Source organism: Coregonus clupeaformis, chromosome 15 (assembly GCF_020615455.1).
Source record: "Coregonus clupeaformis isolate EN_2021a chromosome 15, ASM2061545v1, whole genome shotgun sequence".
In the NCBI taxonomy this organism is placed as follows: Eukaryota; Metazoa; Chordata; class Actinopteri; order Salmoniformes; family Salmonidae; genus Coregonus; species Coregonus clupeaformis.
Window position 1 is genome coordinate 51,624,974 of NC_059206.1, and position 21,589 is coordinate 51,646,562.

Sequence of the window (21,589 nt, forward strand, 5' to 3'; positions counted from 1 at the left end):
CTATTTCTTTATGTGATCACTGAAACAGACCATGGCTCCTTTTTGCCCCAAACTCATCCCAACCTCACCAATTCACTGCTAATCTAATCCTCTCTGCCTCTTTTCACTGCAAATCTATTGTGTCCTCCATTGTCAGCTATCCATGTGTGACATAGCTGCATGTCCATGGCAGTATATCACAGAATTGATCACATCTGATTTATTACATAGCAGCAACAATTGTGTTGTGTCTATGTGGGTTCAATGCACCACCATCAAACGCATCTGATCAAATGTGTGTTGATGAGATATGTGAGGTTGGCTTGAGATATGTGAGCGTGTGTTTGCAATGTTATGGTAAACCAGGACCCATATTCATAAAGCGTATCAGAGGAGTGCTGATCTAGGATCAGGTTACAATGTCCATGTAATCTTATTTATTGTAATCTAAAAGGCAAAACTGATCCTAGATTAGCTTTATGAATACGGGCCTAGGTTATGTACTGGTCTGGGATCAGTGCGAGTGTGTTATGACGAGATGGTGGTGACAGCTGAGGAAGAACTCAAGCAAGCCTAGCAAATGTGAAGTGACATCACACTGATGGGTTAATACTAATATGGTAATACTTAGCTATCTAAATCTATGGGGACTCCTTGTAGCCGCCCCTCCTGTCACAGGCACGCCACACGCGACACACATGGTCTGAACCATTGCTCTCCAGTAGAAAATGACTGTGTCACTCTATAATATTGTTAAAACTCTAGGATGCAAATATGTAATTAGTTTGGTCTGGCCCTGTAAACCAAGTGTTACATGAGGTGTTCACAATTTTAAGATTGGAAGCATTGAGTTGTGAGGAGGGCCCGGGAAAGTTCCACCGGCTACAAAAACCCAATTTAAATCTTGCCTGTATATAATTATAGGTCCCTAAAAGGATTGTGCGTGTTTAGCCCTAGAGGATGTCTTGTTCACTCCCCTGGACATCAGTCAGTCTGTGATCTCCTTTTCCCTGGACATCAGTCAGTCTGCGGTCTATGTTTCCCTTGTTTTCTGACCCGACAACCCCAGCATCCTCACCCATCCACCCAGCCTCTACTCCTGGACTTTCTCATTACCACATGAATGGCGCCTGGAAAAGGCCACTGCAGCCTTGGACGCTAATTTAAGGCAGGAGATTTGCAATTCAGGCTCCCCCGCCCATATCGGGACAGGACTGTCACCAATGACAGAGAGGACAGGGGGAGGGGGGTTGCGCCTTTGACACGGCACACACACACACACACACACACACACACACACTCAAACACTACTTCAACCACCCATCTTTCTCAAAACATAACCTATGAGTTTTCCTATTTTGTTGCATATGGTGTTGTTATGAGACAGTTAGTCAGATATTTTTTTTTACATTCATTCAACTAGAAGGCTATAAGAAATACCCCTAAACGAAAATACAAAGTAAAATAAATTTATTTCAGACTTACATCTTCAGTCATTTTCAATAGACAATGCTGGTATAGGCAACAATAAATGCAACATTAGAGGTGTAGCGTTTGGGATTGATTAAATATTTTTTTTCAAAGAGGAGATCATTGGACAGCATCACTTCCGGCGCTGGTGCGTAAACTTCCTGCTTCCGACGACAACAATATGGCGGCACCCATAGCGATTCACCTGGAGTTTGGGTTGGTATAAAATACGTTTTTGTTGGTTGACACAGCCCTTGATCATTTTCAAACACATAGTTGACAAGACGTCGTCTGTTCTCATTCGTCGTCTTACTTTCAAAAGGCAGAAAATACATTGTTGCTTTTAACTATCGCAGGAGATAATGACTGTCGTGCAGTCGCAAACTAACGTGAACGCTAAACCAAAGCATTAGTTTAAGTTTAACAAACTAGTTAACGTTATCTAGCTAGCTAGGTTGCTGCGTTTAGGAATAGATTATAATTGATTACTAGCTATGTTCTGTTTTTTTAAATATATATTTTTACAATTAATATGCTTTCGCAACTCAGCAAGTAAAGATGTTGCTAGAGTGCAGGGTGTATGCCAACAGATTAGCTCTGGTACTCGCATACATCGGATTTTTATATTTGCCGCATGCGCGTGGACCAGAGCTAGTCTGGCAGTAACAAAGTGCTCAAACGTCGATAATTTCTTATTTTTGAGAAATGACACCCTGAGCAGACAGACAAGTTATCCAACACTCTAGCAACTGTGCAGTAATACGAAGAAAAACAAAGAAGCATTTGTGGACAGGTACCTCAAGGTTGTTGTCACAAGCTAGTGGATGTTTTGCCGTTTCAAGACTCAACTGAGGGCATCACTTCTCTGACTCTGTATGCAGCAATTGTCAAATCTAACTACAGTGTTGCATTCTGTAAAATAATACTGCTTTACAGTGTGTGGAACACTGCACTAAGAAAAGGCACACAGGATGTCTGTGATTGTAGCCTAAAAGCATTTATTCTGTCCTGACTGGGCTGCCATGAGATGACAGCATTTGTCTGTTATATAGAGAGAGGGATGCATGCTCTAAGATGTTGTAGTAGATGAGAGAAGTAGTGTTTGAGACTGAGAGAACCGGTTGACCCCAGTGAATGAGTGTTCCAGTAGACATACAGGACCTTTGCTCAATTGTATAGGCTAAATGCATTTCTCTGTCATAGGCTATATAGGATAGGGATGAATGCTTTGAAATGTTGTAGTAGATGAGCGGACATAGTGTTTGCTTAATTACTAGGCGTGCTTCGCTCTCTTGCTCTCTCTTTGCATAGATAGACTGGGCTCTAGGCCAGCTCAGCACCAGAGCATCTGAATGACAACTCTGCATTCTCCAGGCGATGTGAGCTCTCTTTATATGGACCCGGCCTGCACCTGCAGCAGCCACACACAGTCTATCTTTGCTTCTATTTCTCTCTGATCTGTCCCCTTTCTATCTCTTGTGCTCACCCTATCTTTGCACTTGACTCACTCTCTTGCTCACTCAATTAAATTCAAAGGCTTTATTGGCATGGGAAAAATATGTTTACATTGTTTATTTCACTTGCTTTGGCAATTACATATTAACAGTTAACATTAAACACACAAGTTTCAAAAGAGAAAGACGTTTGAAATGTTATTAACTAACTCTCTCCTCTCCCATGCAGGGAGAGAGGCGACTAATGTTTGTATCATGCTAGCAGGCTAGTCACTGCTGGTCTGTTAACTAGGATGTGTTCACTATCTGCTCACTATGTGGGTTGATGGTAGGGCTGGGCGATATATCATATAAATGTTGTCATTTTTATGAGATTTGTTTCTGCCCGCGGCATTGTTAGCAGCATGTTAGCCACAAACTGTTATGTGTTAGCTGTCTAGTCTGTGTTTTATAAATGTGCAATGAGCATATAAATATGCATGTATATAAGGAATTAGTAACTCGTTCTTGTAGGCCACTTGATTTCAACGTCTAAACAAAGTGGACAGGCTAGCGTTCTGTTCAAACAGTTGGAGACGGACATGAGGGTTTGTTCATAGCAGTTAAACTGTTCTACCTTGTTAGCTTGACAATATATAAAAGTTGGCTAAATTTGAAATATAAAGATTAGCTGGCTCCTCACTAGCACGTGGGCTTATGCTTGAGATATTGTTTATGATACCTGTGTTAATTTTCTATAATACACTATTTTGATTAAATCATTAGTGGTTGTGGAATGCTTACATTTAGCTTAGGTATAATGTGCAACAAAGCTTATTTAGAGAACATAATTTTAGATATACACTACTAGTCAAATGTTTGGACACACCTACTCATTCAAAGGTTTTTCTTTATTGTTACTATTTTTTACATTGTAGAATAATAGTGAAGACATCAAAACTATGAAATAACACATATGGAATCATGTAGTAACCAAAAAATTGTTAAACAAATCAAAATATATTTTATATTTGAGATTCTTCTAATAGCCACCCTTTGCCTTGATGACAGCTTTGCACACTCTTGGCATTCTCTCAACCAGCTTAATCTGGAATGCTTTTCCAGCAGTCTTGAAGGAGTTCACACATATGCTGAGCACTTGTTGGCTGCTTTTCCTTCACTCTGCGGTCCGACTCATCCCAAACCATCTCAATTGGGTTGAGGTCGGGGGATTGTGGAGGCCAGGTAATCTGATGCAGCACTCCATCACTCTCCTTCTTGGTCAAATACCCCTTACACAGCCTGGAGGTGTGTTGGTCATTGTCCTGTTGAAAAACAAATTATAGTCCCACTAAGCCCAAACCAGATGGGATGGCGTATCGCTGCAGAATGCTGTGGTAGCCATTCTGGTTAAGTGTGCCTTGAATTCTAAATAAATCACAGACAGTGTCACCAGCAAAGCACCCCCACACCATAACACCTCTTCCTCCATGCTTTACGGTGGGAAATACACATGCGGAGATCATCCGTTCACCCATGCTGCATCTCACAAAGACACGGCGGTTGGAACCAAAAATCTCCAATTTGGACTCCAGACCAAAGGACACATTTCCACCGGTCTAATGTTCATTGCCCATGTTTCTTGGCCCAAGCAAGTCTCTTCTTATTGGTGTCCTTTAGCAGTGGTTTCTTTTCAGCAATTCGACCATGAAGGCCTGATTCACACAGACTCCTCTGAACAGTTGATGTTGAGATGTGTCTGTTACTTGAACTCTGAAGTATTTATTTGGGCTGCAATTTCTGAGGCTGGTAACTCTAACAAACGTATCCTGTGCAGCAGCGGTAACTCTGGGTCTTCCATTCCTGTGACGGTCCTCATGAGAGCCAGTTTCATCATAGCGCTTGATGGTTTTTGCGACTGCACTTGTTCCGTATTGACTGACCTTCATGTCTTAAAGTAATGATGGACTGTCATTTCTCTTTGCTTATTTGAGCTGTTCTTGCCATAATACGGACTTGGTATTTTACCAAATAGGGCTGTCTTCTGTATACCCCCCTACCTTGTCACAACACAACTGATTGGCTCAAATGCATTAAGAAGGAAATAAATTCCACAAATTAACTTTTAAGAAGGAACACCTGTTAATTGAAATGCATTCCAGGTGACTACCTCATGAAGCTGGTTGAGAGAATGCCAAATGTGCAAAGCTGTCATCAAAGCAAAGGGTGGCTATTTGAAACAATCTCAAATATATCATCTATTTTGATTTGTTTAACACTTTTTTGGTTACTACATGATTCCATATGTGTTATTTCATAGTTTTGATGTCTTCACTATTATTCTACAATGTAGAAAATAGTAAAAATAAAATAAAAACCCTTGAATGAGTAGGTGTTCTAAAACTTTTGACGATAGTGTATATCGTGAATTTGTTTGAAAAAATTGAGATATGACTTTCAGGCCATATCGTCCAGCCCTAGATGATGGGCATCTGTAGAGAATGTAAATGCATGCATGGGCATCTGTTTAGTGTCATCTGCTGCTGCCCTGTGAGTCACCCAGAGTGAACCAGCTGCACCCAGCTGCAGGGGTCTGCTCTGGCCGGGCGCCTTGTGTGGTGGACGGAGGTGGTTGGTTGACTCTTTTTTAGGCTAGTATTGGGACATGTCTGATATAGTGGGAGACTTGAGTTGGGCTTGATAAACTATAGCCTAGTATTTGTGTTCAATTGGTCCCTCAGGAATATTGACAGCTCTTCCACCTTCTCCTGGATTAGGGCCAACGTACAGTGCATTCAGAAAGTATTCAGACCCCTTCCCTTTTTCCACATTTTGTTACGTTACAGCCTTATTCTAAAAAAAATGCTCATCAATCTACGCACAATACCTCATAATGACAAAGCAAACAGTTTAGACATTTTTGCACATTTATTACAACAACAAAAAACGGATACCTTATTTTTACCTAAGTGTTCAGACCCTTTGCTATAAGACTCGAAATTGAGCTTCTGTGAATCCTGTTTCCATTGATCATCCTTGAGATGTTTCTAGAACTTGATTGGAATCCACCTGTGGTAAATTCAATTGTTTGGACATTATTTGGAAAGGCACACACCTGTCTATATAAGGTTCCACAGTTGACAGTGCATGTCAGAGCAAAAACCAAGCCATGAGATCAAAGGAATTGTCTGTAGAGCTCAGAGACAGGATTATGTCGAGGCACAGATCTGGGGAAGGGTACCAAAAAATGTCTGCAGCATTGAAGGTCCCCAAGAACACAGTGGACTCCATCATTCTTAAATGGAAGAAGTTTGGAACCACCAAGACTCTTCCTGGAGCTGGCCACCCGGCCAAACGGAGCCATCGGGGGAGAAGGACCTTGGTCAGGGAGGTTACCATGAACCCGATGGTCACTCTGACAGAGCTCCAGAGTTCCTCTGTGGAGATGGGAGAACCTTCCAGAAGGACAACCATCTCTGCAGCACTCCACCAATCAGGCCTTTATGGTAGAGTGGCCATAGAGTGGCCAGACGGAAGACACTCCTCAGTAAAAGGCACATGACAGTCCGCTTGGAGTTTGCCAAAAGGAACCTAAAGGACTCAGACCATGAGAAACAAGATTCTCTGTTCTGATGAAACCAAGATTGAACTCTTTGACCTGAATGCCAAGCATCATGTCTGGAGGAAACCTGGCACCATCCTTACGGTGAAGCATGGTGGTGGCAGCATCATGCTGTGGGGATGTTTTTCAGCGGCAGGGAGTGGGAGACTAGTCAGGATCAAGGGAAAGATGAACGGAGCAAAGTACAGAGAGATCCTTGATGAAAACCTGCTCCAGAGCACTCAGGACCTCAGACTGGGGACAGGACAACGACCCTAAGCTCACAGCCAAGACAACGCAGGAGTGGCTTCGGGACAAGTCTCTGTACAATCTTGAGTGGCCCAGCCAGAGCCCGGACTTGAACCCGATCTAACATCTCTGGAGAGACCTGAACATAGCTGTGCAGCGACGCTCCCCATCCAACCTTACAGAGCTTGAGAGGATCTGCAGAGAAGAATGGGAGAAACTCCCCAAAAACAGGTATGCCAAGCTTGCAGTGTCATACCCAAGAAGACTAGAGGTTGTAATCACTGCCAAAGGTGCTTCAACAAAGTACTGAGTAAAGGGTCTGAATACTTATGTAAATATGATATTTCTGTTTTATTTTATTTTAAATTTGCTAAAATTTCTACAAACCAGTTTTTTCTTTGTCATTATGAGGTAATGATGAGGATTTTTTTTTTTTTATGTTGAATTGTTTTAGAATAAGGCTGTAACATAACAAAATGTGGAAAAAGTCAAGGGGTCTGAATACTTTCCGGATGCACTGTATATAGCCTAGTCCCTCGCAAATAGATAGAAGTCTCTCAGGTGGTCCCCTCATAGCCCCTATCATTGAGTGGTGACTTTCAGTTGCCTCTCTCAGATGTCTCTCTCTGTCCTTGGTGAGGGAGGCCAGTGAGACCTGTTGTAATGGTCTGAAGGGGAGGCGCATAGCTGTGATGTGATATACATACACTCATGCTTTATTGAATGATCTCGGCTGGCGTCCGATGCCACACACTAGTTATAATAATAATATAATATGCCATAGCAGCGCTATAAGCGACTTACAGTCATGCGTGCATACATATGGGTGGGGGATCAAACCCACTAGAAGTGAGTACAGAGGACCACGTTCACTGCAGGGGAGCCCCATCTCCCTATTCTTCAGTGTCTCACCTCTCCCCATCTCCCTATTCTTCAGTGTCTCACCTCTCCCCATCTCTCTCTTCTTCAGTGTCTCACCTCTCCCCATCTCTCTCTTCTTCAGTGTCTCACCTCTCCTCATCTCTCTCTTCTTCAGTGTCTCACCTCTCCCCATCTCTCTCTTCTTCAGTGTCTCACCTCTCCCCATCTCTCTCTTCTTCAGTGTCTCACCTCTCCCCATCTCTCTCTTCTTCAGTGTCTCACCTCTCCCCATCTCCCTATTCTTCAGTGTCTCACCTCTCCCCATCTCTCTATTCTTCAGTGTCTCACCTCTCCCCATCTCTCTCTTCTTCATTATTCTTCAGTGTCTCTGGTCTCCACAGCCTTTTCGCCTTCCTCAGGGATTAACTCACCACCATGCCCTCTAATTCCAGATGATGGTAATCTGATACCACCCTGGCTGCACTTTTTATGTACCAATTCAATGTGACACTGCAAAGTTACTCTACCAACCTATGTAATAACTATGAACATCTATGTAATTAAATGCCCTTTACTTCCTAGGGGAGGGGCGGAGCTACTGTTTGGCGGTGTGAAGGAGCATCATGTGACCTTGCCCAACCAATCAGGACCCTGTAAGTACAACTTGTTTATCAATGTTTTTGTTCATCAATTGTCAATGTATATTTACTCTCATTTACTGTATATTTTTTAAGAGACATTACTTAAAGCCAAGGATAGACCCTGATTATGCAGTACAGACTGATTCTGCACAGTTCTGTTTTAAAACAGACCACTAACTGAATTCAGTTTAAATTCAGTTCTTAACGGTTTAGTGCGCTACACCCAGTGAGTGAAGGATGATGGAGATGTGGTATTTCTGCCCTCCTCTGATTGCCTCCCCTCCCCCTCTTAATAGATCCTAAGAAAATAGCCTTTCTCTTCCATGTCACTAAACAAAACAAAACTGTCACGTGCATAGATGACTTCATTAGTTCAATATATCTCCTCCCTTTCTCCTCTAACGCCGTCTAAAAGGGAGGAGGGGGTTGTGCATTAGCCACTCTTATGGCCGCTACTCAGCGGGGGCTAATATGCAGAGACAAAACCCCAGCACAAATCATGCTGATCTCTCTTTCTCCTGCATCCATCTCTCTCTCTCCCACCACTGTTGTCCTTGCGTCTGCCCTCTCCCTTCTCTCCCCCTCCCTCCATCACTCTCTCTCTGACCTCTCTCAGCCCTCGTTCACATGGTGCCTGGACAGGTGTTGCGCTGGCCATGCTAGCCAGTAGCCTGCCTGCCTGTCTGGTTGCCTTGGCCCCTCAGTTCGGCCAACTCTCCCCCCACCTCCCCTCCTTCTCCGTTGCAAATCAGTATAAAACAGCCCGCTCACCCCCCTCATCTCCCCTCTCTCATTCCAGTCTTTCCTCAGTAACAATGGCGTTGGAGCCCCCTCCTCCTTCCTTCCTTCCCTCTCCAGCACCACCAACATCTGTGAGCCACCCCGGGCCTCGACCCATTCTTCTCCTAACTGCGCCATTATTAGGCCTCATTCACTTGTAAATGCAGCCAGTGATACTGTTGATGGGTCTTCAATCCACAACACAGAGTCAGGGAGGAAAGGAAAGGAGAGGTAGGGGTGGCTTTGGAGGAGAAGGAAGGGGGCCCAGGAAGGGGTATTTGGGGACAATTGTGACAAAGCTTCCAAGTCCTTTTTGTGTAAAATGATTTTGGGCGGTTGGCGGGATGGACGAGTAGCCCTGTTTCCTCTCCTGTCTATCCCTGTATCCCTGTGCTCTCCTGGTGGGAATAGGGAAGTGAAAGTAGGTAGAATGGAGGAATAGGTCTCCTAAAACTGCATAGCTCATCCCTAGAGGAGGAGGCCATCTGATGCCTACTGCAGTGGAACTGCAGCTCAACACACTCAACTGGTTTGACTCCTTTCCTCTTTAGTACAGCACCTCAGCGCCATCTCTGTGATTTACTCCTTTCCTCCTTAGTACAGCACCTCAGTCATCTCGGTCTAGATCTAGATAAGTCAGTGACATTGAAGTCATTCTATTCGCTCTGTAGTAAACATCAGCAGTGTATTCACTAGGAACGAAACCGAAGCAAACGGAACCAAACGAGGAGGGACCTACCTGAATTTGTCAAATAGAAACTGTCGTTTTCGTTGCAAAACGTTTTGCTACGGTGAAAAATATGTTTTCTGTGTCCTCTTTTGTCACATGCTTTTTAGTACGTGTGGTGTGCGTCAAAACGTATTGTGTTTTTCTTGTGTTTTGTTTGTGTGAGTGTTTGTCAATATGTGTGTCTGTTAATGACTGACTGTGAGTGACCGTGGTGTAGTGTGTGAATGTACACTCCCCTGCTAGACCCCATAGTAGAGGGAACTGTGAGGGAGTGATAGGAGTGTTTGGGTTGTTCTAACCTCTACAAACAAAGGTTTGGTCTCCGTGGCAGTGGAGTTTCCAGGACAACCTCAACACAAAAGTTGACCAGAGCAGAGAATGTGAGCCTAGGATGACCTTGTTGATCTGCTGTCCGCTGGACCTCAGTGTGTGCGTGTAACCGTGTGTGTGTGTGTGAAAAAATCATTTTCTGAACCTCAGTATATCTCTTTAACCCCTGTGAGTGATTGATGACCCTGGCTCTGAATCCCCCCCGCCTAAGATCCCCCACACCCCCCATTACACACACATCACAGAAAACGTCCCCTCAGACATCTCCAGCAAGATGGATGACTTTATTTCCTCCCACCCACAGATAACGACCATAACAACAATAGCAGCGCAAAGCACGGAGGGAACGAGGGGAATTAAGAGGAAAGAAAACGAGAGGGAATGCTTTTAGTCCGCTGTTCAGACGCCCTCTCCCCTCCGACCCACACAGCGCTATCCCATAATGCACCTGCGCGGAGCCTGTGACGCACATTCCTCCTTTTCCTCCTCTCCATTGTTGTCCTCCGTCCTCCTCCTCCGCCCACCTGCACTCTCCTCTACAGCCTATGGATGGGCTGAAACACAAACAGGGTCGTATTCACTAGGCGCCAAACGACAGAAACTGGGCTGAATCGGGGAGGGACTACCTGAACTTGTCCAATAAGAAACTCTTGTTTTCCGTTGCATATCCTAATGAGTACGACCCAGGACAATGAAAGCAGACCGGAGTCCAGGAGAACCTTCATCTCTGCCCCCTCGGCCGCCCTGACCTCTAAGTCTCACTGAAGGAAAATCGACAGTCAGGGCGGGAGGGGGGGATGCGATAGACTTCAGCGGTTTTTGCGAGAGAGGAGAGAGCGTATCTTGCTTCCACAAAGGCGAAATGATGAGAGCGGAGTGATTGGCTTCTGTTTTTAGAACTGTGCTGAGGTACAAGTCAATATTAATTGCCTTTGCTCTGCATCACTCTTCTTTATAGGTGCTGGCAAGAGGGAAGAGGAGAGAGAGAGGGGGGTTCTGGGCAGGGAGGGAGGGAGGGAGGAAGGTAGGCTGATCATTACACTCGTGAAGAGGTCTGACAGCCATCCAATTAACCTGATACTGCCCCCCCCCCGCCTCTGAGATGCACTAAAGCCCCACCAAACACTTCTCCAAAACCCTACAGTACCCCCAGGTACTAGGACTGTTCTGTAACGAGCAGAGAGCCTAGATGTTTTAGACAGGCTGGATTCCACAACTCCCAAGCGTAGTTTCAGCTTTATCGATGTCCACAGAATCACTGGTGTAGAGTAAGAGAGGTGTTAGCTCTGTGAAGAGCTTCCTCCCTCTCTTTCTGATGTGCCAGGGCTGTCTGTCTGCAGACCGGCCCCTAGGTTTATTTTACATGTCCTTTCTGTGACATGCCCTGTTCAGAGGTTATGGGTTTGAATAGCACATCAGTGGAGATGGCAATACTGAAATGATTATACGCTTTAGTGGGCATTGAGCACAGCCTCGTCACATTCTATCAAACGCCCTACCTTAGATATTATTTCCGCTGCAACGTAGACTTTTCTATTTTATATATCCCTTCACTTCTTTCTCCCCTTCTCTCTTTCCCTCTTTCCCTCCCTCCCTCTCACATCCATATCAGCACAGAGTGAACTGGTTGGATCCGGTGAGAGAGGCTGATGATGCTGTGTTAGGGATGGGAAGGCTGGTGTGTGTGTGTGTGTTTCTGTGATATGGGAAACTGCAGTCCCAGTTCTGCTCTCGTCTGCCATCGCGAGGCCTTGTGCTCCTGTACATCTGCAGACGGCCATGATCGTTTAAGAACACATACAGTTTTTTATAAGGAAACACACATTCCATTCACACGCATATTGATGGACAGTAATGAATGCTTAGGTTACAGTATATGGAATCGTATCATAAGGTGGGGAGAGGATATTATAATTGGCCTGTAACGTGTGTGTGTGTGTGTGTGTGTGTGTGTGTTTCGCTCTCGTAACCCGACGGTTCAGGATATGTTGCTCTCTGTAGCCTGACGGTTCAAGTAGCTCAAGCCATTGTTAATGCGAGGTCAATTTCCAAACAACAGCCTATTGTTCCAGAGGTCAGACTCATAGAAAATGTTTAACATCACTAACGTTCAAGTTCTTAAAAAAGACACGTGTTTTATTTTGAAATGCATATAGACGGACACAATAATGTGAATTCCTTATTTTGGGCTTTGCATTTTCTGTCAATCAATTCCTAATCTCCATTTAGGAGCGGTTTCCTGGACAGAGATTAAGCTATTATTTTTCTTTCAAAAGACAGAAAACAATTTCAATCAACTGAAAATATGTATTTAGTTATTAATCCAGGAATAGGCTTAACCTGAATCTGGGAAACCGGCCCGTTAGGTTTACGGGGACAGCACTGCATGCATATCATGCACACCTCCACTTAGGAAGTGGAGGATTATATATGTCAGGATGTTATCCATTTAAAAGCTCCTTTATATTTTAACCTCTTTGTTTGCCAAGATATCCTAATATAAAACCTAATGTCCCAGAGGTGAATGAGGGCGATGGCTGGCTTTGAGACGTCTGTCGCTCCATCCCCCTCAGCATCACACACACACACATACAGTGATCTCTAGTGATCCCTGGTCCCTCTGTCGCGTCACATCGACCGGCTGGGATGGGGGGCTGGAACCATGCACCTTGAACTCTGACCTCTGACCCCTGTCTCTGCTTCTGTCTGTGTGCCTGTGTGCGTGTGTAGGGGACATGATGCAGCTGCTGGTATGGATCAGAGGGAACATGCTGAAGGAACGTCCCGAGCTCTTTGTCCAGGGAGATACTGTGTGAGTATTATACACACACACACACACCGCCATTCATTTTTTAGTGATCAACTTTTTATTCTTGTTGGGGTGAAACAGTTACAAAAGGAGAGATGCAGACGAATGTTTATATTTGCCCAAGATGTGACCGAAAGACACAGCCATCATTAAAGGAGATGGATACTACTGGACAGAGTTGTGATTTGTGGATGCTCTCTCCTCCTCACCCATTCTAGGCTAAGAGCTAAGGGCTTTGACTTTTACTGTTCCTTTTTATAGGGGTCTATTGATAGGGGTAACTAGCTAATGAAGGGAGGATATGTGAGAGAGGGAGAAAATCTGTGCCACTACCTATAGACTCTATAGATTAGGTCCACTGTAGAGAGAGTGTGTCTGTCTACTCTTAATCATTGTAGATCACACATTGCATTCCAAACCGGGATGCTTTGCTTTTAACCTGAAAACCGACATTTTTAACAGCTGCACCACATTAGTGGAGGCTGTTTGAATCGGTTTGTTTTGAGGTGTACTGGCTATGTCAGGGGAGGTTATGTATGTTATGCCGTATGGAAAGGGCGTTTTTGAAGGTAAAGCAGCCTATCAGAGCATCGCATGTAGCCCTGTGACTCTGTGACGTCAGAGCGCACCGACCGCGGTGGTGATGGAGGCAACTTCATACATACAGCAAGAGAAACAACATGCAGTTGTGGCGCACGTCGCTATGTCTTCAGATACCATAGTCAGATTTCAGCGGGTACGCAGTCCCCCAACACCCCCTCTACAACACATGATCACACACACCTGATCGGTCCCTCCTGCATCCTCCTGTGATGTGTAAAATGCATGCATGTGATTTCATTTTTCTTCATTGTGTAGAATTATCCTGAGACTAGATTGTCTTATTTGTGTGTCTGAGGTATTCCAATGCAATGCTTTTTCCTTCATTTTAATAGGAGGCCTGGGATCTTGGTACTTATCAATGATGCTGACTGGGAATTGATGGTGAGTGTTCTATTGGGTGTAAAAAAAAAGAAAACACAAAAAGTTCCACACACATTGTTTATTTGCACAGTATATGGATTCTGTATCTGATTCTGCTACAGTGTACATCTAAAAACAATACCGGTCTTTTTTAACTAAATGCATTTTGGAAGAGCACCCTTTTGATACCATTTCTGTGTTTTTTCCAGAAGCAAATCCACACTCCCTTTTTTCTATTTCCTCCCTGTATTTTATATTCACATCTTATAACCTACGTGTGTACGTCTGACTGTGTTTATATGCGTCTCTCTCTTTCCTTATTTAAACGTATGTATTTGTATATTTTAAATATCCATAGCATGCATCTGTGTCACATATACACACACACGTTTCTATATCTCTCTCTCTGAAGGGTGAGTTGGAGTACAAGCTGCAGGACAAGGACAACGTAGTATTCATCTCTACTCTCCATGGAGGTTAGAATACACTGGGTGTAGATGTCCACACACAATCCCCCTCACTTTCTCCTAGTCCTATTGTTCCGAAACAAAACTTGCTGGACTCTTGGAACTCTCAGCTCCAACCAACCAACCACTGAAAGAACACTGGGATGCTATGATTTTTTAGTTCTCCAAGACCTCCGCCTGTATTCATTTCTGATCTAGGATCAGTTTTTCCTTTTAGATCATAATTAATACAATTATAAGGACAGGGTGGACCTGATCCTAGATCAGCACTCAGACTTGTTTTTTTTAATATGGGTGCTGGTCCTCCAGAATGATGTTTTGTGGAGTGAGGAGAAGATTTCATCTACGGAGAGGGACTCTATGGTGATGGTGTGGGTATTTTCAGGGCCACAGTCAAATGAATATTCTGCTACAGTTCTGTCTCCATTCAAATGGATTCAGAAGATGCAGTAGGACTTGAGCTGATACCTTTTTGCCTTGAACTCTGCATGTGATTGGTCAAGAATGTTAATCATTTACCACCATTTGTACTTTTTTTATTCACCAACAAATTGCTGCTTCAATCCTTCAATTTATGTTTTGATGTTTTGAGACAAAATGGAAATTGAGACAATCTGTCAAAAACGATTAATTTAGCTTGCTGCAATGATGTAAAGATGTAACCATAAACAAATGTATTTAATTGAATTGATAGATCAGATTCAAAAAAATAAAAGGATTGCATACTTTAACTCATTTAATACATAACAAATTGTCTAACGTTCCCTTTCAACAACATCTTTCTGTTTGCTGCAGTACAGAATAAAAGGCTACTTGGATGACAGGTCACAATTTGCTATGCCTCACTCTACATATCTAAGCATACACAACCTGTTTACGTTGTTGTTTGTTGTCTGTCCTTACCCATTCCCCTAAAGTTACACGCATTTGAATGATTTGCTTGAAATTGTATTATTATGGTATGGCTATGGCATAATGTTTTATTATAACGGTACATTATAGGCCAATAATAAGCATTTAAAAGTGTTATATCGTGATTAAAACGGATCAATTTAAATGAGGTATCGGATTGGAGATATGGGCTGATTACAGCGGGATTTAAGGACTATTTCTCCTCAGAGCCTTCACGTAGAATATTCATAAAATCAACCTGAAAGAAAGACCACGGCGGTTGTAGACTCGATTTGCAACGGGAAACCATCTGATAATAGTAGCTATAATGCCAATGCAAATTAGCTTTGCGAGAGGGAGAAATGTGGTGTGGCAGTCAGTGCTTGAAGGTTGAGCTACAAATTTGAGTGCGTGTGTGTGGCGCGAGGGAAGCCTTTTTTGAGGGGGAGAAAGGGCTGAGAAAAGAACACACGGTGCACCCCGCGGCGTGACCTGTCGAGAGGCCATGAGTCGGTTGGGCTCCACAAAACACTGGATAATTATCAAAGACTCAAAGCCAGCAAAAAAAACTGCTTGTTTTAGCACGTTTTTCTGCGTGTATTTATCCAGGTGATTTGTAGAATAGCATCCCATTTTAATTGCGTTTTAATCCAAACCTTTTTAATGGAATCTCATGGAATCATAAACGAGTGGGGGAAATAGACTAGGGCCCTAAAGAAAATAACCAAATACATTTGAAGATTGCATTGGTTGTTCTAATTAAATAATGATTAATTGTATGACAATTTTTTTTTAAATCAGTTAATTGCGTTATAGCCTATTTATGGATGGATTCTTCTAAATGTAAGACGAAAAGTGTCTTTTTGGATTCCTTCCATAAGCCTGGCCTATGTGCGAGCTGATTTTTTATATTTAAATTACTTTATCTCCATAAACGAGATTTTCACACCTTTGCATTTATGCAGCATTTATGCAGGTTTTTGCCCAAGCACTACACAGCTGATTCAAATAATCAACTAATTATCAAGCTTTGATAATTTGAATCAGTTGTGTGTAGTGTTAGGGTGAAAACCAAAACGTGCGCCCCTTGGGGTCCCAAGGACCGAGTTTGGAAAACGCTGCATTTATGTAAGTTGAATAGCGTTATGTTTAGAAATATAAATCAATTTTATTGTAGTGTTCATAACTATTAATAGGACATTTGTTATAGCATTTAGACCTATACGTTTTCATGATGCCCCCCCATTGTCCCTACGCTTATTGGCAAAATAAAAAACAGCATTTCTTTTTTTCAGTTGTTACCTCCTTGCATCGTTTTTAGTTGACAACCAAATAGCACTCCCAAACCAACCATAATAGCAGGTGGATGTTGGGGCCTTAATTTACATCCATGCACGTTCGGTCTGTAGGGGGTCGGGGGTGATGTGAAAAGATGTCCTGCACCCTGCATCTATAAAGGGGGGTTACGTTTGACCAACATTTTTTGCCTCTCCTATGTCATATGGTTAGAAGACGACAACCAATTCTACCACATTACTCAAGTCTTTGGCTAAGATTATATAATATAGGCTATTATAAATATAAGCGTATTACTAAAACCATTTTAACGTTATAACTATAAATATTAGGCTATTTACTGTATGAAATTACTGTTATTATATTTGCATGATTTGTATTATTAATAATTGTATGGTTATAATTTTTTTACCAATGTGTAAAACACAAAAACGTATTTCTCAAGTCTGCTAAATGTTACATAACATAAAAAACTAATATTTCTGAAAAATATTCAATTGTTCTTAAATTCACAACTCTTAAATTCGTATTTCAGCCAAACTGCAGGCAAAGCTGATTGATGGGGCTGGAGAAATATAACCACAATTCATAGATGGGCCTATATTGTCTGACAGATATTTATTAAGTTAAACGTCATTGTACAAAACCATTGTTTAATCTTGTGTGTGTGCGTGCCTGTGTGACAGAGAGACCTCAAAAATATTGATCCTCATACACAATCGAACAGGCATTGTGTAACTTATGAAGGCATGCTTATGGAGGCATTCTTATTTACCAGTATTCTCATACACATTCAGCACTTCTCATGATGTTGATAATATTAATTATATATTCAAACGAATCTAAAACATCTTTAAAGATCATTTTTAACCAAACGTTTAATTTAGAAACTACAATTGACCGCCAAATTAGGCCAAGGACTGTTTTACGTGATTCAAGTGTCATGCCACTAAATTCAGGCCAAGTCTTTTTCCCCCTAACGTCATCAAACGGTCCCTAATACTGGCATTCTACTGCTCTCTATCCAGCCAAACTCTTTTGACACCTCGTGTACTGCAAATCCATGAGTATACAGTTGTGTAATCCACTATTATGTAAAGATTACATGTCAGATTGGTTAGGTTTTAGGCCTATAGTTATATTTCAAACCAATTCAAAATAATCTGTTTTACTAGAATTAAAATAGGCTATATACCTGTAAATCCTAGGCCTGCCCTAAAATATACGAATTTATTTAGGAATTAGCGGTACCATAAAAACACGATCATCCCTCTTTTAAAATGAGATAATTTATGTTTACACAATAGTTCGACAGTTCTGTAAATTATGCAAAAAGCTACATAAACAACAGACTGATACTTTGATACTAATGATCAAAGACAACATTTTACTTGACCTATTATGAGAATTATTATCTCAAAGATAATGGTTAAACCAATAGAATTAAAAACACATAGAAGATAAGGTAGGCCTATGTTTTCTTGATTTACACCAAACCGAAACCGTCGTGAGGTCAGGTTGCCTAATGGCATAGTAAAGAAATAACTAATATCCAAACATTTTAGATGCAAGACCTTAGGATGGCTTGATCATTTTAGCCATTGAATGACGTATAGCCCAAAAGTCACCGTTCATTTTGATGATAACTTTTGTCCTTTGAAAAGGCTGACGAATCTCTATGAAGACATGTGTGGCTAGTCAAGTAACAATTGTACAAATGGCCAAAGCACTCGATAAATCAATGACTCCAATTGATAGTTGCCATTTAAAACAAACTGATTTAATTAGATTTTCGACTAAGTGTACACACCAATTGGTGGACCCATCGGGCCTACACAAAACATACACCAAGAAACATACAGTACATGAGGCAGTCATATTGGGTTTCTTCCCTTTATTGGCTAAGCATAATCTCATATCTCTGTTTATATCGAATCAAACCCATTTTAATCTGCTGAAAAATTGTGGATTATTCTTACCTGCACTGGGACATTTTTATAACATTATCATATTTTGTTTCTTGAATGTTCTGGATTTTTCGTTTGAATAAAGCCAGGATGAATTTGAGTTTTCAGCAACAGATGTCCATGCACAATTCTTGGGGTTTTGTTTGATTTTGCTCAAGAATTGCGTTTGGACAATCAGTCGCTAACACTCTAAAATGGCCTTCTCGAAAAAACACATCCAGGCATTAATTCGATTCAACACAAATGCATAGATTAGTATTAGGCCTACAGAATGCACATACTTCCATTTCAAAATGATTTGCTAAATGTATACATTCATTGTTGATTAAAAAACAACCCATCATGTTCTAAAGACAACGACATAGAGGAAAAAATAAAAGTTGCACTTGTGCATCTTTTTTTCCATTCCTTGTGCTGCGTTGTATATGGTCACATGCTTCCATGGTCCTTCCATTTTCAACCATCGGAGCCATAGATGAGCCTAAATTCAAGTTATAAATGTGTATTTCCAAACATCCAATAATAAATACAGTAGCCTGTAGCCAACTAAAATCCTACTAACTGAGCAAGTGTCTCGTTTCGATGGAAAATGTATATAGAAAGAAATACACATTCTGGCATCAAAAGTTGAATGCACTTGCTGTTTCATTAATTAATTAATTCCTATCCGTTGGAAAAGTAGGCTTCACGATTCAATGTTATGTGGTGGCCTAGGACTAAAACTGTCACTACTAATATTTCCCAGTCTACCACAGTTCAAACACTCAAATACTTGCAGGTTGATTTTTCTTTCCTCGCAAAAGGAGCTTGGTGAGAGGTGAAAAGTGCGTTTACTTTGCCTCTCACTAAATCTCTTTATGTGGCCCTAAACTGATAGCCACAGCATCTACGAAATATCGCCTCTTCTCAATTAATCATATAATAAGTAATGTAAAATAGTTTTAAATGAACCAGGCAGGTAAATCAAGACACCCTTCTTCAAAGTCCAGGCTGTGTTGATACAAAACAACGTTTTGGCCATCTCTGCTGCACCTGTTAAGGGCGCACATCCACGTAGTTTCCACACCACGTCAGGAAATAGTCAGAATCTTCATGGTCATCTTAAAAATAAATCAGCTGCAAACAAACCATTTCCAATTGTAACAATAAAAAACGTTTCTTTAAAATCAATGAACATATGAGGATTTGGAGTAGTAGTGTTTCTGTCCTCCGGTGATGGAGAGAAGAGGTGATGAAATCGAGAAAACCGCTCAGTCCTGCGTGCGTTCTCTTCTCTCTTCCCACGACGTGCGCAGCCTGGATCCTCGTCCCAAACGCTCTCCGCAAGATGGGGACGCGTGCAGAGGAAGAATGATGCTTGGAGCAGGTTGCTGGTTGCATTAAGCTAGCGCCTCCGCTTGCAGTACCTCCGCAGCAATTGACTTTCTGGGACGGTCGCTCCTCTCCTGGCTCTTTTCTTTGGCTGGCGTAACAATACGGTGTCGCCGCGACGGACGGCGAGAGAGAGTGGGGATGCTCTTTGCTTGGTACTGCATTTGAATAACACCACAGGGTGGATGATAAATGTCCATTGTGCTGTAGAAGTAATGAATCTCAACTGTCTTCTATGGGCACACACACAAGCCAGCAGCTGCGAGCGAGGGGACCAGCAAGCTCTTAAAGACACAACAGTCCTATTTTCTAGCCAAAAGGGATTACAATTCGTACACTGTTTATTCAGCGCCAAACCGCTCTGACAACTCTGCATGACGCTTGTTTGCTCGATGCTCTTTTTTTTTTTTTTGTGAGAACACCAGTGCAATGCAGTATCCAGGCACTTGGACACAAAGCAGTCCCTTGAAAGCATTTTGTGTAGTGTAGAAGGCCAATATGAAGAATGGCATGCAAATGTATGAAAGGATGTGAATTAGTACAATTATTGGCTTTTACATGTTCAATTAATGTATTATATATCACCCATAATCACATTCTGATTGCAATGTGAATGGGTTACACCTATATATTTAGTTTAACTCTTATATTATGAGTTGATGTTATTTCAAAGGTTATTTGGAATAAAATCTGGTTATTCAACTAGGTCTGTGGTGTACCTCAAAGCCTATAGACTGACAGGTGTATGTGAATCAATGAATAACACTGCGTTATAGAATCTGAAAACATGTAAAGTACTCTTATACTTTTGAGATAGGATATAGGTTTTCCATAGGTTGCACTACAGTTATAGCATGTTGATTTACTGTAGTAATTTGTAGAATTTAGATAATACTGTATGTAAACTAAAACCTTTATGACATTTTGCATAAGAGCTGTCTTAACTGTTAATATCATATTAATTAAACTGAAACACTTTCACATATAAATAGCAAGCAACACACAGTTAACCCTGATAGGTAGGCCTTCCACCTGCACTCCCTTCACCATACACAGAGTGTGCATGTGACAACTATTCCATCCACATGTTCTAAACATCACCACATTAGCCAGGGGCGCTTTCAGGAGAACGCAACGTTTTGGAACGTTCAGAAAGAAAGGAGTTATGTAGAACAAGGAATCATGTTGGCTCTTTTCATGGCATTTCTATCTGCAACGTTCAACAACGTTTGTCATCTGAATGTGGCCCTGTTGTGTGTGTGCAGCATGTATGCTCAGTAACATGCTAGTGAAGGAACCCCAGCCAGCGCATAGCCACTCTCCTCTAGCAGATAAATCACTGGGTTGAGCCTGCCCCCAGGCATGGGGGTCCACCTTCTTAAAGTAAAACCCTTTTCCTTTTCATCCGTCTCAAGGAGGAGAGTTAACCTCTCCTGATCGGCTTGGTGGGCTCTCTTCACATACACACACACGTGCGTGCGCGCACAAACACACACACATGCAGGCAGGCACACACACACACACACAGACAGTATTGTCGTTCTGACTAGAGAGAAGGAATCCTGAGAGGAAGTAGCCTAACAGTGGAGCTCCCAGATCTGTGTGTGCTTTCTGCAGTTGGCAAGACAACACACACAGATCTGGGACCAGGCTACCTCAGGCTTTGTTTATCACAACCATCTATCCTGTTTCAGACTAGTTTGTAAATAAATGTGAAATTTCCCTCAATTCTCTTTTCTACTGAAAGGATG

The 21,589-nt window shown here is 42.1% G+C and overlaps 1 protein-coding gene across 1 annotated transcript; it reads left to right on the top strand.

Moving 5' to 3' along the window:
* Positions 1 to 1,586: 1,586 nt before the first annotated feature.
* Positions 1,587 to 15,148, top strand: urm1 (ubiquitin related modifier 1). The gene is made up of 5 exons (XM_041899008.2): positions 1,587 to 1,665; positions 8,176 to 8,246; positions 12,805 to 12,886; positions 13,819 to 13,867; positions 14,259 to 15,148. The coding sequence occupies exons 1-5, from the start codon at positions 1,631 to 1,633 to the stop codon at positions 14,325 to 14,327; spliced, it is 306 nt and encodes a 101-aa protein (XP_041754942.1). The 5' UTR covers positions 1,587 to 1,630; the 3' UTR covers positions 14,328 to 15,148.
* The last annotated feature ends 6,441 nt before the right edge of the window (positions 15,149 to 21,589 follow it).

Coding starts and splice junctions, on each gene's coding strand:
- urm1 (XM_041899008.2), top strand. CDS start 1,631: ATGGCGGCACCCATAGCGATTCACCTGGAGTTTGG. Junction 1,666..8,175: donor GCGATTCACCTGGAGTTTGG/GTTGGTATAAAA, acceptor TTTACTTCCTAG/GGGAGGGGCGGAGCTACTGT. Junction 8,247..12,804: donor GCCCAACCAATCAGGACCCT/GTAAGTACAACT, acceptor GTGCGTGTGTAG/GGGACATGATGCAGCTGCTG.